General features: G+C 41.3%; 1 protein-coding gene across 5 annotated transcripts in view; it reads right to left on the bottom strand.

The window, feature by feature from the left end:
- ZC3H13 (zinc finger CCCH-type containing 13) overlaps window positions 1-14,388 on the bottom strand; it is a 48,423-nt gene that overhangs the window by 12,105 nt on the left and 21,930 nt on the right. For 4 of the 5 annotated variants that reach the window (XM_083435264.1, XM_083435267.1, XM_083435265.1 and 1 more), the window contains 7 exons: window positions 10,122-10,230; window positions 9,048-9,187; window positions 7,857-8,014; window positions 5,691-5,891; window positions 4,298-4,468; window positions 2,094-2,428; window positions 593-1,060 (listed from right to left, as the gene is read on the bottom strand). In XM_083435264.1, coding sequence (XP_083291390.1) covers window positions 593-1,060; window positions 2,094-2,428; window positions 4,298-4,468; window positions 5,691-5,891; window positions 7,857-8,014; window positions 9,048-9,187; window positions 10,122-10,230 — 1,582 coding nt within the window. Of the gene's footprint in view, window positions 1-592; window positions 1,061-2,093; window positions 2,429-4,297; window positions 4,469-5,690; window positions 5,892-7,856; window positions 8,015-9,047; window positions 9,188-10,121; window positions 10,231-12,392; window positions 12,486-14,388 lie in introns of all 5 variants that reach the window. The other variant, XM_083435268.1, reaches the window with a different exon arrangement.

Genomic DNA, 14,388 nt, shown 5'->3' with positions numbered 1-14,388 from the left:
TCTTTGGAGGTCTTTAAGCAGAGGCTTGACAACCATATGTCAGGAGTGCTCTGATGGTGTTTCCTGCTTGGCAGGGGGTTGGACTCGATGGCCCTTGTGGTCTCTTCCAACTCTATGATTCTATGACAACCTTGTTGAGTTTCACTACCAGACTTTTATTTTCTCAGTAGGTACACTGGTGAATTAAAATTGTATCCCCTAAACTTGATAGTTTACCTGCTGGGTAAGAAATCTGTCGTGAAAGGGGCAATCACGTGAAGCAGAGGTGGAAGGGATCGGAGTGGCGATGTAGAAAAATACAGTCTACCATTAGATCTCTTAACACATAAAAGCAAATGCTTATTAAAAAGGCAACAATCAAGTGGATTTCTACCTTCCCATTACCCATATGCTCCTTAGTATTTATAAGTCTTTGGAATACCCACAGAGTTGCGGATAAATTAAACAGGATGGTGTCTGTAGTTCGTAAGTGGGGCAGAAGACCGACAGGATTTTAATGGTGAAAGGGGATTTAGTGAAGGAAAACAGTTCAACTTTAATGAAATTTGCCTCTGAATCATGCAACAAAAACCCAGCATTTCATTTATTATACCTTTGTCCGATAATTCAGGTCCTCTTCCTCTACTTCTTCCAGAAGTTCTAGATTCATTTCTACTCTCACTTCTCGAGTCTGTCCTCGTTTCGGAACGAGAGCTCTCTTCTCTGCCATGGGTTCTTCCATAGCTACGGGATTCCTCTAAATACTGCTCTTCCTTTTTATGGGAGTCTCGGCACTCGCGGTCTCTGTAGTCATGGGTGTCCCGTGCAGAACGCAGGTCCCTCTGATCGCGACCTTCTTTATTGTCTCTGCTACAGCCCCTTGTGTCCCGTGAGTCCCGGGTGTCTCGAGATTCTCTTAAATCCCTACGGTCTCTGTTATCCCTGGTTTCCCTTCGATCCCGCCCGTCCCGCCCATCCCTCGATTCTCGATCGTCTCTGTGATCCCGGGGAGTGCTCTGTTCTTGGTCATAGTCACGTTCCTCTCGAGTGTCTCTCTCTCTTCCCCTTTTTCCTCTCGTCTCTGAAAGGGAATTTAGCACACCTGCAGTTGAACAGTCAATTGCACAAACAGTCCTAATATCAAACTGCAATCTATTAAAACTACAAGAAACGCTGGAAGCAGAGTAACATTTTAAAGGGTGATGGTGGTACCCATCCAAAGCGTTAAGACACCTATGCTTCTTAAACGAAAAGTCACACAAACTCTCTCCCCTCTCTTTTGGCGGGGGCTAATGTGTATTTTGTTCAATACTCCAGGCAAAGCTTGATATATGTCTAATGCAATCAATCAAGCTGTTGTGGCAAAACACATTTTAAACAAACTTAAAAACAAAGAATACTGCATTCCATCTCCCTAATCCTGCAACACACTGAGCTCTGCTCACAGCAGTTTTACATTATGGTTTCCAAAGATTGCTGATTTGTAAAAAGTTTTGTTTTTGTTTTATCATTTTGCACTCATCCTGCTTCTCTTCTGCCATTCTACTCTTGTGCCACTTCAGAGAAGTCATTCTGAATCTGCTCAGGCTTTCACCAATGTGACTAATTTAGACCCACCAGCCTCCTATCTTTAACCTGTTATCAATAATAAAAAGTGCTTTCCATTTATGGCATTCCTACTGAATTTCCACAGGAGTTTTTGCATAGACAAGAGTTGCCAAAGGCTTTTGAAAAATCAGGGTATAAAATGTTCACTGATCACATGATTGATAACACCCTCAAATAATTCTAGAAAGGTGGTGAGCAGTAACTTCCCTTTGCAGCAGCATATTCGTTTTCTTCCTCAGTAAGCTCTTTTATTCTAAAAGATTTACTAATGGTTTATTATTAACTCCCGGGACAGGAGTTAGATCAACAACCCCATTAACTTTATTCTCAATAAGCTTGATGATGCTAGTAATACTGTCTTTTGTAGTTAATACAGCAGCCAGCAATTCAATATTTGAGTTTAACAACTCTTGGGAGAAATAATGCCTGGCCTCTTGTAACTTTAAAAAATTGTTCTTACAGACTACGAATAAAAAGTTTGCTTTCATTCTTATCCCTATTCATACCATCCCTCCTTTCGTGGCGTCGGTCATGTGACTGTGAAATCCGTTCACGATCGTGCGACTGTGAAATCCGTTCACGATCATGCCGGCTTCTCTCCCGCACTGGTGAACGATGCCTTGAAGGGGTCTGTTTTTGCTGAGAAGGTGAGGTTCGGTGAGGATAAGGAGACGAGGAACGGCCTACAGGTGGGGAAGCGGTCCTTTTGTAAGACGGAGAAGGAGTTCTTTTGTGACGTGGCGAAGGAGAACGTCTCTGAATGGAAGAACCGGACTGAGATGAGGAAGAGTGGTGTCTTGAGGACACGGGAGAATGGCGCTGAGTTGGTGGTGAGGCAGACCTGCAGACATAGAAATAGGGGGAAAATCTGTGGAATGACCATCCTGAGCCTTATACAGTGGTACCTCGGGTTACATACACTTCAGGTTACAGACTCCGCTAACCCAGAAATAATACCTCGGGTAAAGAACTTTGCTTCAGGATGAGAACAGAAATCGTGCTCCAGCGGTGCAGTGGCTCCATTAGCTAAAGTGGTGCTTCAGGTTAAGAACAGTTTCAGGTTAAGAACGGACCTCCGGAACAAATTAAGTACTTAACCCTAGGTACCACAGTACAACATTTTTTCAACTGATGAAAATGAATCCAATACAACTAGCCTAAATTTACAAAATATTTCTCTCTGATCACGAAATAATATTTACATATAATTTCATAACAATGCTGCCCGTCAATTTGCAATTAGCTTACACTGCGACCAAAATGATAATGTTGCGGACTCAGAAAGGCAAGTAATTTTCTGACAATCATTTTATGCAATATGTATTAACATCAATGTGAAATCCAAAAACAACCATAGTATGTAACAATATGATTTCAGATGTGATGTTCTACTTTGATCCTGAGTAACGTGACCAATAATGCAGAGACTTAGGATTGATCACTTTAAGCTACTAGCTTCTTGCTAAAATCGCAGCTGATGCATTCAAACAGCTTGCATTATCTAAGTATAGACAGGGATTGCAGTAGAACCTCGGTTTTTTAGCATCTCAGAAGCTGAATGTTTTGGCTTTTGAATGCCGAAAACCTGGAAGTAATTGCTTCCGTTTTTGAACGCGCCTCTGAAGTCAAACAGCTTCCGAGGCGTGTTTCTCCATTTTCTCAATGGATTCTGAGGACTGTCCATTCAGCCTCCATTGTTGAACGTTTTGGAAGTCGAACGGTCTTCCAGAACGGATAACATTCGACAACCGAGGTACCACTGTATTTTTAATTCTGTCTAGCAATGAGTCTACATGAGAAACAAATTGCAGACTTCTATCTGGAATTGAGTTAATATAACACTTATGGAGTACAGTTAATGTCTAAGCGGGAGAGATGATGCTCCATTTTCTGACCTTTTTAGAAGCGTTTGAAAAGTCTCAGGCTATTATTGTTGTACTAATCCCATGGCTTTTTCTCACAAGAGCTCTAAACAACTTATCTATAGATCCTAAATGGTTTCACCACCTGGGGAGTTCACAGCCAGAACTTGCATACCTTTGGCAACAAAACTGAGCATGTGTGTATCAAATCACACCAACCAATACTGTAGCTAACAATGGAAAGCAGCCTAACTAGCTATTGTAGGAAGGGGGACAGAGGACTTTCCACACCCCATGTTGCAGCAAAAACTTTTTAGATATCATTTTTTCAGGCTTTTCTGCAAATTGGGGTGTCTTGGGCCATTTGAGTATCAAATGTACCACACACTGTGTGTAACAACCATTTTGTTGTACATTTAACATCCCACATATGAAGATGCATATATGTTATTTCTAGACTGTTAACCAGGGTTGAAATTTTTCTAGATTTCAGGTTTCTAGACAGTGTATAGGTATCAATTTTCATATCAATCATCAAGAGTGAGTCGATCCTAAGCACATTCACACATTATTATACAAAGCTACCACTCTGCAAGCAGAGATGTATGTCCCTAGTTGCCACAGGATTTCCCCACAATCCCCCGGTTGAAATTTAAATCAAATATGTGAAAAAGCAGTGGAACGCCTAAGCCCCAGGATTCCAATCTGTTTGGTGGCTTGGTCAGTAAAAGGTAAACATGTCCCAGGTTTACTAGATGTAAAACTGTCCCATTTTCAGTAATCAGAGTATCTTGGGCTACACAAGTTCGGTATTTCAACAAACATATCTATATAAGTAATTATTCTACCTGCAAGATGGCGAAATGGAATGCTTATGGCTGCTGGATTTAGCTGGAGCCCAAGATGTCTGCCTTCTCCTTGTGGTAGGAGAATATTCTCTTGAAGGAGAAGAATTACTACCAGACTGTTCTTCTGGACTAGGCGAACGTCTCTGTCTATGAGAACTTTCTGAGGGATCTCTGAGGAATAGACAAACAGCAATAGGTACATGGTATCAACAACAACATCACCTTGCCAACAAAGGTCCGTATAGTTAAAGCTATGGTTTTCCCAGTAGTGATGTATGGAAGTGAGAGCTGGACCATCAAGAAGGCTGATCGCCAAAGAATTGATGCTTTTGAATTCTGGTGCTGGAGGAGACTCTTGAGAGTCCCAGGGACTGCAAGAAGATCAAACCTCTCCATTCTTACGGAAATCAGCCTTGAGTGCTCACTGGAAGGACAGATCCTGAAGCTGAGGCTCCAATACTTTGGCCACCTCATGAGAAAACTCCTTGGAAAAGACCCTGATGTTGGGAAAGATGGAGGGCAAAGGAGAAGGGGACAGCAGGGGACAAGATGGCTGGACAGTGTTCTCGAAGCTACCAGCATGAGTTTGACCAAACTGCGGGAGGCAGTGGAAGACAGGAGTGCCTGGCGTGCTCTGGTCCATGGTGTCACGAAGAGTCAGACACGACTAAACGACTAAACAACAACAACGTCATCAACAACAACGACTGCTTGCGGCTTTGGTCAGCATGTCTTAGGCTAGAGATGAACTTGCCCCCTTCTCAGAGCTTTCTTCAGTCCTTCAATAATGCACTGGTGAGAGCTTTTAGACCTGGCAGGTATCTATGGAGTTGCTATCCAGTTTGGGGGATGGCGGCACTAAGCAGCTGCTGGCAACCTCCTGAAAATGGTCTCCCTCTGAGGTCCTCCAAGTTCCACTATGCCAACCACCTGTGGGCCACCCAAGGTTTAGTGTCATCAGTACAGTGATGTCCTAGCTGATGAGACCAAGGTCTGGTATTTTTGCTGCTCTCTTGAAGCTTGGCAGCCATGGGAGACGATGAGCAAGCCAAGTGAAGCTCAGTTCCCATCCAACTCTAAATAAAGAAGGGAACCAGGAAGAAATGCCATATGTGCTGCAAATGGTCATCACTTAGCTAAGGTGGGCCCTGCTGAAGACTGCCTTCCATTTCTGGATTTCGGGTGTTGTTTGCTCACTTTCAGATCGCAACAAGTAAGTTCCAAAACTTGTAGTGTATCATGTGATCAGGGAAAGGTAAACAGACTACAAATCAAAAGCCTTAAGTGGTGGCAAGCTGGACATAAGCCCTTGAGTGTTTAGTAGTCTATAAATTGCAGATGTAGCAAAATTAGACAAACAACTATACACAAAAATTAAAAATACTGCAATCACCTTTGTTTCTCTTTTTTCTCTTTATTGTGTCTTTCAAAGTCACGGCCTCTCTCTTTCACCTCCCTTGGCTTCTCTTCTAACCGCTCTTTCGCTTTGTGTTTCTCCTTATGTTTCTTTCCTTGTGCCGTGTCTTCTTGTATTGGCGGTGGAGGACTAGGCGTACGAGGCCCTTTCTTTTTACTGTGGTTAGTTTTCGAACTCCTAAAACAGATGGAGAAAACAAGTGTTGGAAGGGTTAATCGGCGTGCCTTTAATCACAAAATGCTACCTGAATTAGAGCTGCACTCCAGAAGGCTGGGGGAAAGTAACCTAAAGTTTCAAAGCAATTACCACCACCATAATATATTCTCACTCCAAATCTGCCGTAGCCATTGAAAGGGAGGACTGCTGCTCACAATGTGGTTGCCATGCAGAAGCCTCATGCAACCAGCTCTGCATGATGGTTGCTCTACAGCAAGAGCTGTTTCTCAGCATCAACTTGCTGCACGTGATTGAGGCTAATCCATCTGGTGAATCTGAGCACACAAAAGCTTGTCCAGGGCCCCCAAGAGGCTGCTACAATTGCACAGAGCTGCACTGGTATTGCAGCTAAAAACTGAGCAAAAATGTCATTGGGTCCCCTAATAATGTAAACTGATATGGAATGATTGTTCCTTTACTGAAGGTACATATTCAAATTGGAACAGAATCAAGTACAGTGGGACCTCCGGTTGCGAACGGGATTTGTTCCGGAGGTCCTGCTGCATCCCAAGGAATCTGCAACCAGAGGACCACTTCTGCGCATGCGTGCGGCGCGTAAAACACTTTTGCGCATGCGCACACGGCGAAACCTGGAAAATACTTCTGGGTTTGCTGCCAACGCATCCTGAAGTTTACATATCCAGAGGGATACGTAAGCGGAGGTATGACTGTACAGAGCAACAAAGTATTATTCTAAAGAAAAAACCCAGAAAGCATACCAGATTTGACTTAATAATAATAATAATAATAAATTTTATATCCCGTCCATCTGGCTGGGTTTCCTCAGCCACTCTGGGCAGCTTACAAAATATATAAAAACACAAGAAAACATCAAACTTTAAAAAAAACCAAAATATCCTATACAAGCATCAAACAAACCAACAGAAACCAATAATAACAGAAACCAATAAATCAACAGAATCCAATAATGATAACAAAAAATAATAAAGTTTACAGTTATACTCAATTAAAATAACCGCCTACCCCAACTAAACATTTAACCAATACCAACCCAACAAAAACAAAACAGGAACCAAAATTAGAGCCATTGAAAACATTTGAAAACATTTGAGATAGTTGCCCCAACCCAAGAGTTGATTATTTACATTTCATCATTGTTCAAAAAGATCATAAAGCAGATTAAGATACACAAACATCAATCCATTAGATTGCATAATTATCCCATGTCATCTCTAATGTTTTGATTATAATGTCCAACATTTCTTTCCTTTGAAGCCAAGAGAAATTATTTTATTTTTACGAATAATTTTACATTTATTTCTCATGAACCGTTTAAACAACATCTGACATGAAACTTGGTTTTGTTACTTGATCCTTGGTTAAGAACAGTGAAACGACCATTTAAACTGCTGAGAGAAATCTCAACCCACTGAGAATCTGCAGGGAGACCTGTTTGCCACCTTGCAAGCAGAAAGGTTAGAGGTGGCGAAGTTGCTTTAGGCATGCTTTGGTTGGTGCAGACAATGAAAATCACACTTTGCAAACACACTGCAAAGCAGGGTTCTGTAGCTTGGTTTGCAGTCAATCTGAATTATGGCTGAGATACCTAGGAATAATTCTTAACTTTGGATAAAGAAAATGAACTATGCTTGCATGTTATGTCAGCAAAAGGTCGTCCCATTCTATCCACAACATTTACAACAATTCAAGGTATTTATTACTGCAGATGTTATTTGAAGCTTCACAAATTTCAAATAACATAAATGCTATTTATTCATGTCATAAAAATTATCTACCACTTGACTGTAGAAAAAAACGCAAAGCATTTCCCCCCCTCTAATACTCAGGGAGCTCTGGCTAAGATAAACAACCAGCACCATCCGTCCCATTCAACAAATTTTAGGCCACACCACCACTCAAGAAATAACACACGTTTTCTTTTACCAAACATGCATATATACTAACCTCTGTTGGTCCAAGAGGGGTGAAGAAACTGCAGAAGTCTTTTTCTCCCTCTTAGCGGTTGAGGAGGAAGATTTGGGGCTTGATCGCAGTTTTGGAGATTTGCTAGATTTTCTGGGTGAAGGTGAGGATAATTTTGACCCAACAGCCTCTGGAGAAATCTTAACAAAGGGAAACAATAAATTTGTTAATGCCCCAATTTGCTTGACATTGCTACGAGTACAGCAACAAAAAGTCACAATGTGGAATGCCTCTGTTCAGATTTTCTGCTCCATTTCTTTCTTTCCTCTTCCAGTCAGGCTGTGTTCAGCAAACTTTGGGATTTAATCTGCAAATACCGCAGAGCCTAGGGCTTGCCAATCAGAAGGTCAGTGGTTCGAATCCCCGTGACGGGGTGAGCTCCCGTTCCTCGGTCCCTGCTCCTGTTAACCTAGCAGTTCAAAAGCACGTCAAAGTGGAAGTAGATAAATAGGTACCGCTCCGGTGGGAAGGTAAACGGCATTTCTGTGCGCTGCTCTGGTTAGCCAGAAGCGGCATAGTCATGCTGGCCACATGACCTGGAAGCTGTATGCTGGCTCCCTCGGCCAATAAAGTGAGATGAGCGCCGCAACCCCAGAGTCGGTCACGACTGCATCCAATGGTCAGGGTCCTTATTAGTAGATAAAGCCCTGAACAACTGGGTTTTATTTACGAAAACTGCCTTACCCCATATGGGCTCACTCAACCACTTTGATTGGCAGAACTATTAACAGGTGCCACACAAAACCCGCTCCTATTTGGTGCCTGCTAGAAATATTTTTTTGACATCTCTACCCTGATGTCTAGAAAGTTGATATGAGCCTTAATCTGTTTTTAGTCTATTATTCTAGCTTTTTTGTCTTATACTATTATTATTTTTTTGGCTTATACTATTATTATAACTTAGTGATAACTTTCTTGTTTTTTGTAAACTGCTTTGACCTTTTTTCTTTACATTCCAGTGTTTTGTACATTTTATGAAATAAATAAAAACAAATTGTTGTGACTCCACATTTATTTGTGGAGCTAAAAGGAAGCTTAAGAGCCCGTAGCACACAGTGTATGCCATTATAAGCAACAAATGCGTCACTAATTACTATTATCCTGAAGGCTTGTTCAAATCTTAATTCTTAAACTTTTATTGGCTGTGTGGTGTTTTATTTTTGAGATACAAACCTCCTTTTTAATTACTATCTCTTCCCTTTTCTCCATGTTTTCTTCTTCAAGCTTCATTAACTCTCTCTGGATCTTCTGACGCTTCATTTCCAAAGAAAGCTCGTGGTCATAATCGTAGTTAACGTCTCCGTTATCAGAATCTGAATTTATTAGAGCAAACAAAAGAAGTCAGTGAAATGGTATCCTTGACATTCTCTATATTAAAAACATGTCAACTATAGGATGACTATAATTTAATGCAATCTTGGGGCCCCGGCTGCTGTTGGACTGCAACATCCCTGACTACTGGTCCTGCTAACTAAGGATGGTGAGAGATATAGTCCAACATCAGCCGGGGAGCCAAGTTGAGGAACACTGATTTAATGGATAACGATATTAGGGTTCAGGGTGATCAACGTAACATTACTAGGAATCAGGAAGACACTGATTTTTAGAACTGAAATTCTTCAGTGATGTCAGTGGCCTAAACTATGTTACCCTGAAAGGTAATTCTTTAAATTACCTATTTTTAAATAATGCTTTCCCCAAAGAGTTCCGGGTAGAATAATTGGTTATTCATCTCACTTTTATCCTATGAACAACACTTTTCTTAGTCTAACACAAGGAGATTTAGACAGGGGAAAAGGTGGGCAGAAAAATGTGCCATCACCAATGCTTCTCCACTCCATCAGAACTGCTTTTTCCTGTGCTAAAGGGACCGTTCGACTATTATTAAATGTTCCTTTATATAAAGGATCGTTCTGAAAGCCTTATTGTTACATTCATTTCTCTCTCCATTCAACAGCGATTTTTTGCTCTCCATCTGGACTCTGTTATGTAATGCTTCCGCAGTACATATTTTTAAGTGTATTTTGAAAAGAGAGATTTTAAAACTAGACAAACCAATATACTTTTCTGGCATGCCATGTATCCAATCTTGTCCAGTCTACTTTCTTATTTAAAAACTACTCAGGATTCAAAAGCTACTAAAAGTAATTTTATTTCAGGAGAGATATTTATTAAGAATTCAAGTTCTTTGCAGTTCTCTCCATTTTTTATTTTGGCTCCATGAATCTAGTAGGCCATGGCACCTACCGTCTCTGTTTGTTTCCCAGTCGGGATTTTCTTCTTCACTTTCTGGAGTTCTCTCCTTGGTAATTTTAATATCTTCCTTCCCCCTGTGCCTCCCCCTGGAGGACTCTTTCTACAGAGGAAAACAAAACAGGCAAATTCAAACAAAACAGGCCTTTAGAACTGTGGGTGTGTGTTGTTTTGTTAAATACTATGTTATGTATTTTTGTGTTTTTATATTATAAACTGCCCTGTCATCCTTGGATAAAAGGTGGTATAGAAATTCAAATAAATAAATAGTAAGTCAGTTGATTTTAAAAAACAATAGTTGGAAGCAGGCACATTTAGCAGGGGGGCTGGGGTATTCCCCCACTTCATGATTCTAATTGTTTTTTTCATGAAAACATTCTTTTTCCAAGTTCCAGATATTAAAAAAAGGTTGAAAACTCAGACTTATAGAACATACTCTTCCCTCTAGTATGCCGTGTGTGTCAAGGAATACCTACAACAAGAACTCAAAAAAGAGAAAGGCTTAGTTCAGATATAATGCTTAGAATTCTAAAAGCAGGCACGAAGCTTGGGGATTGAACAATTAGGAAATAAAACAAGGCTGTTGATATTGGTTCTGAATTAAGAGTTTCCTTAGCGTCCAAACTCAGGAAACTGGTTGGTTCAAATGTCAGTTTATTCCCAAATCAGGATATTAAAATATGGGTGGGATCCAACTAACCAGCCGTGCAAGTGGAAGCCCACAAAAGGACCTCCTCTAGTGTAAATAGGGCTTTCCTCCCCTCACACACACCCTGAAACCAGCTCAGGAATTTCTGTGCTGTCTCCTGTGGTGGGATTTCAGGTGCTCAAAACAGCTACTGAACCAGCTGTATGAAAAGCTCACAAGGTGCAAGTTACTCGGCCAGATGTCTGGAAATGTTAGAGCTTAATTTCCAGGAGGACTTGCGTGGGAGACAAAATACAGGCCTTAAAACAGAGAGGAGTAGCTACTGGATAGGTAGAAAGCAGGGGTGAGCTGAATCATTAAGGCAGCTCTGCAACGAGGGTGCTGGATGTAGAGATCTTACGGTATATCCACACCGTTAAGCCCTTGTGGGCATATAGTAACTGTCCAGGAAAGGGCCCGAGGAAGTTAAGAGGACAGCTGTATCTTCAGTTCCAACCCTTAATTTCTAAAACAACTGGAGGCTCCATTTTGCATTTACACACTCACCAGGTGAATGCTATTCACTTTTCAGGCCTATGCTTGCTTGCTAATTTATTTTACAATGACCACGTTTGAATTAAATGCAGCAGTGCGATGTACAGCACGAAATCAGCAGTAAGACCACATTCATAAAACAAATGCAAGATACACCAGCAGAACAAATGAATACATCAGCATAGATGGATCGTTCCCTGGCAAATGCTAAGTTTTAAACAGCTACCCTATAAGACTGGTGCAAGTATGCAAAAGACCACAATGTTAATCAGGGAAAAAAGCATTGGCTTCAGGGACACAAAAATACTCCTGAGTATATTTTAATTGTATAAACAAGAGGCAAAGTGGGGTGATATATTCCTTTCTTCCATATCAAACAAGAGGTGGTAATCACTCCCCTGCAACCAAGCGGAAGATGCATTTCTGAATCTTTAACCTCCCCAAACGCAAAAACTGTGCTCAGCACTTTGGCAGGAAGGTACAGGTAAGAGATTCCCTTACCTGTTCCTCACGCATGCTGCATTCATTACTGCAGCAAACTGGACTAGGAGGCTTAATCTGCAAAAGGCTTGTCTCTTTGCCCTTTCTACAACAGTCACCACCTTAAAAAGCCTGGGTCTTCAGGATCCAGGGGGAAGGATCCAGTGTTTGGCTCTGAAAGTGATAGGGCCAGAAACTGGGATGTTGAATGGGGGAAATCAGGGGCGGGGAATATTGTCCACTAACACACACATACACCCCAACAACTTTCTGCATGGCTATGAAATTTAGCAGATTGGTTAGGGAGAACGAGTAGGCTGAAAGCCATATAATCATATACTGCCTCTATCTTGTTGGCTGATCAGTACTGTGGTGTCAAGCAATATTCATAAACACTAAAACTGCTCAGGATTTGCCATGCATGGTCATGGGTCGACAATCAGATTTTAAAATGTCCCATTTTCAGCTTAGATACTGACCAGGATGCCTTGGTTTATGTTTGGACCAAATGTCAGGGAACTAATAATTTCAATACCCTCATGGGTTAGTCAGCTTCCAAGCATTTTAATATATACAAGTAATGATATAAACAAACCACTCACACGTGGAACCTGAAAATGAAGTTTTCCTTCCGAATCGGCCAGCTATTCCATCCAAAATGCAAGATTTCCCCACACTGCTTCAATTTAGAACTTCTATAAACAATCCAATCAAGTGTTGTTACTTATTTCAGCCATTTCTTTTAAAAAGAAAAGCTGATTATTGTTATGGGTTTGGGGGGGTCTTGACTGGGGCAAATTACTACGATTTTGTCTGACAAAATCTGATGTGAAATTAGGGGACATACTAAAAAGCACTTGGCAGTCCTAGAGTCTCTCACCAGACTTGGAAACGTGACCTTCATGAGCATTTGACAGTGATGTGGAGCATTTTACATTATTTTCCCTTGGGCAACCATATTTTAGGATCCTGAAAAGTATTTACATTCTGAACCACTCAAGTCTTAGGGTAGCGTCCAATGAAGTTGTCCCACTAGTGCAAGGATATCCGCCACAGAACATCTTCCCCCTGTGCCCACCCACAATCTGTTCCGGGAGTTCCCGCAACAGTGTGGAGCTCATTTGCAGTGGGCGAGTCAGGAAGAGGAAGTCCCATTGTACAGTCCTTGTGTTTTAATGGGATGACTTCACTGGATACAATCCAATATTTGGGGGGATTGAGTTAACCCTTTGAAGAACTCATTTCATTTAAAATAATTAAGGCTGTAAAAAGACAGCTTAAGAAGCCATTAGACAACTGGTCTCTTAGAGAATCTGAAAAGCAACCAGAGCTTTATATCTCTCTCTTAAGCAATGCACATTCTAACTAGAGCTTTCAGCTACCAACGTTGTCACACGAAGTAAAGATTCCAGGCCCCAGAAATCTACAGTGGTGCCCCGCAAGACGAATGCCTCGCAAGACGGAAAACCCGCTAGACGAAAGGGTTTTCCATTTTTCAATGCGCTTCGCAGGACGAATTTCTCTATGGGCTTGCTTCGCCAGACAAATTCTTGAGGGGTTTTTTCGCTCCCCACCCCCTTTTTCTAAGCCACTAAGCTGCTAATAGCCTTTTAGCAGCTAATCCGCTAATCCCTTAAGCCTTTAATAGCCGCTAAACCGCTAATAGCGCTAATCAGCTAATAGGGATGCTTCGCAAGACGAAAAAACCGCTAGACGAAGAGACTCGCTGAACGGATTAATTTCGTCTTGCGAGGCACCACTGTATGTCTGTACAGACTGCATAAATATCTCAGTTCTCAATTTTTGTACAAAGAAAGAAAAAAATGGATTTTTGTTCTGGTTTATATCCAATTTAGCACAGAGGAATCTTTCTCAAATAAACTACTATGACTTTCTTCTAGTAGTAAATACCACAGAAAATTTAAGATTGTGTTCTACTGAAACCCGAATGAGCTTAACTTGTATATATGCTGAAGCAATTTTGGCTAGGTTTTAATATAATATTAAACATACCATCTTTTTCAATTGGGCAGAGGTGAAAATCTTAAGGTGAGTTTTCACCACTGTTGTGCAAATGTTCCCTTGCACAACTTTCTCATACCTTCCTCCAATGGAGCTAAAAAAAAACTGTCCTGTGGTTTGGGGAATTGCTTGGAAAAGTCTGATGTAGCACACACAAAATTGGCAGAAACTGGGCCCAGGCTTCTTATGCAAGTGAACTTCCAACCCTCAGGAGATGATTGGTTGTCACAGGAGGCAAGCTCAGTGGAGAAGAGAGGTGGAAAAATCCCTGTTATATGCACACACTTCCGCTCATGTATGTGTGGGCCCAATCCATAATCTACATTGAGAAGTTAAGGCTAAGATAAAAAAACATTTAAGAAGTCCTGCCTCTGGTGCACCCAATGGCTTGGACTTGCTCAGTGAATTTTTTCCTATGAACAGGAAAATCTCGTGTTATGTCATAAACTGCTTTGCCCTATGTCAAAAGGGGTTTGTTTTTGGCATGGGCCAGGCAGGGACAGTGTGATGTGGTGTTGTTGTTTGAGAACACAAACACAACCTTGCTTGGGAATACAGAACTAGTTGTTAGGGTCA

This window comes from Podarcis tiliguerta (assembly GCF_965153285.1).
Source record: "Podarcis tiliguerta genome assembly, chromosome: 3".
In the NCBI taxonomy this organism is placed as follows: domain Eukaryota; kingdom Metazoa; phylum Chordata; class Lepidosauria; order Squamata; family Lacertidae; genus Podarcis; species Podarcis tiliguerta.
This window is presented reverse-complemented; position numbering and strand designations above follow the sequence as displayed.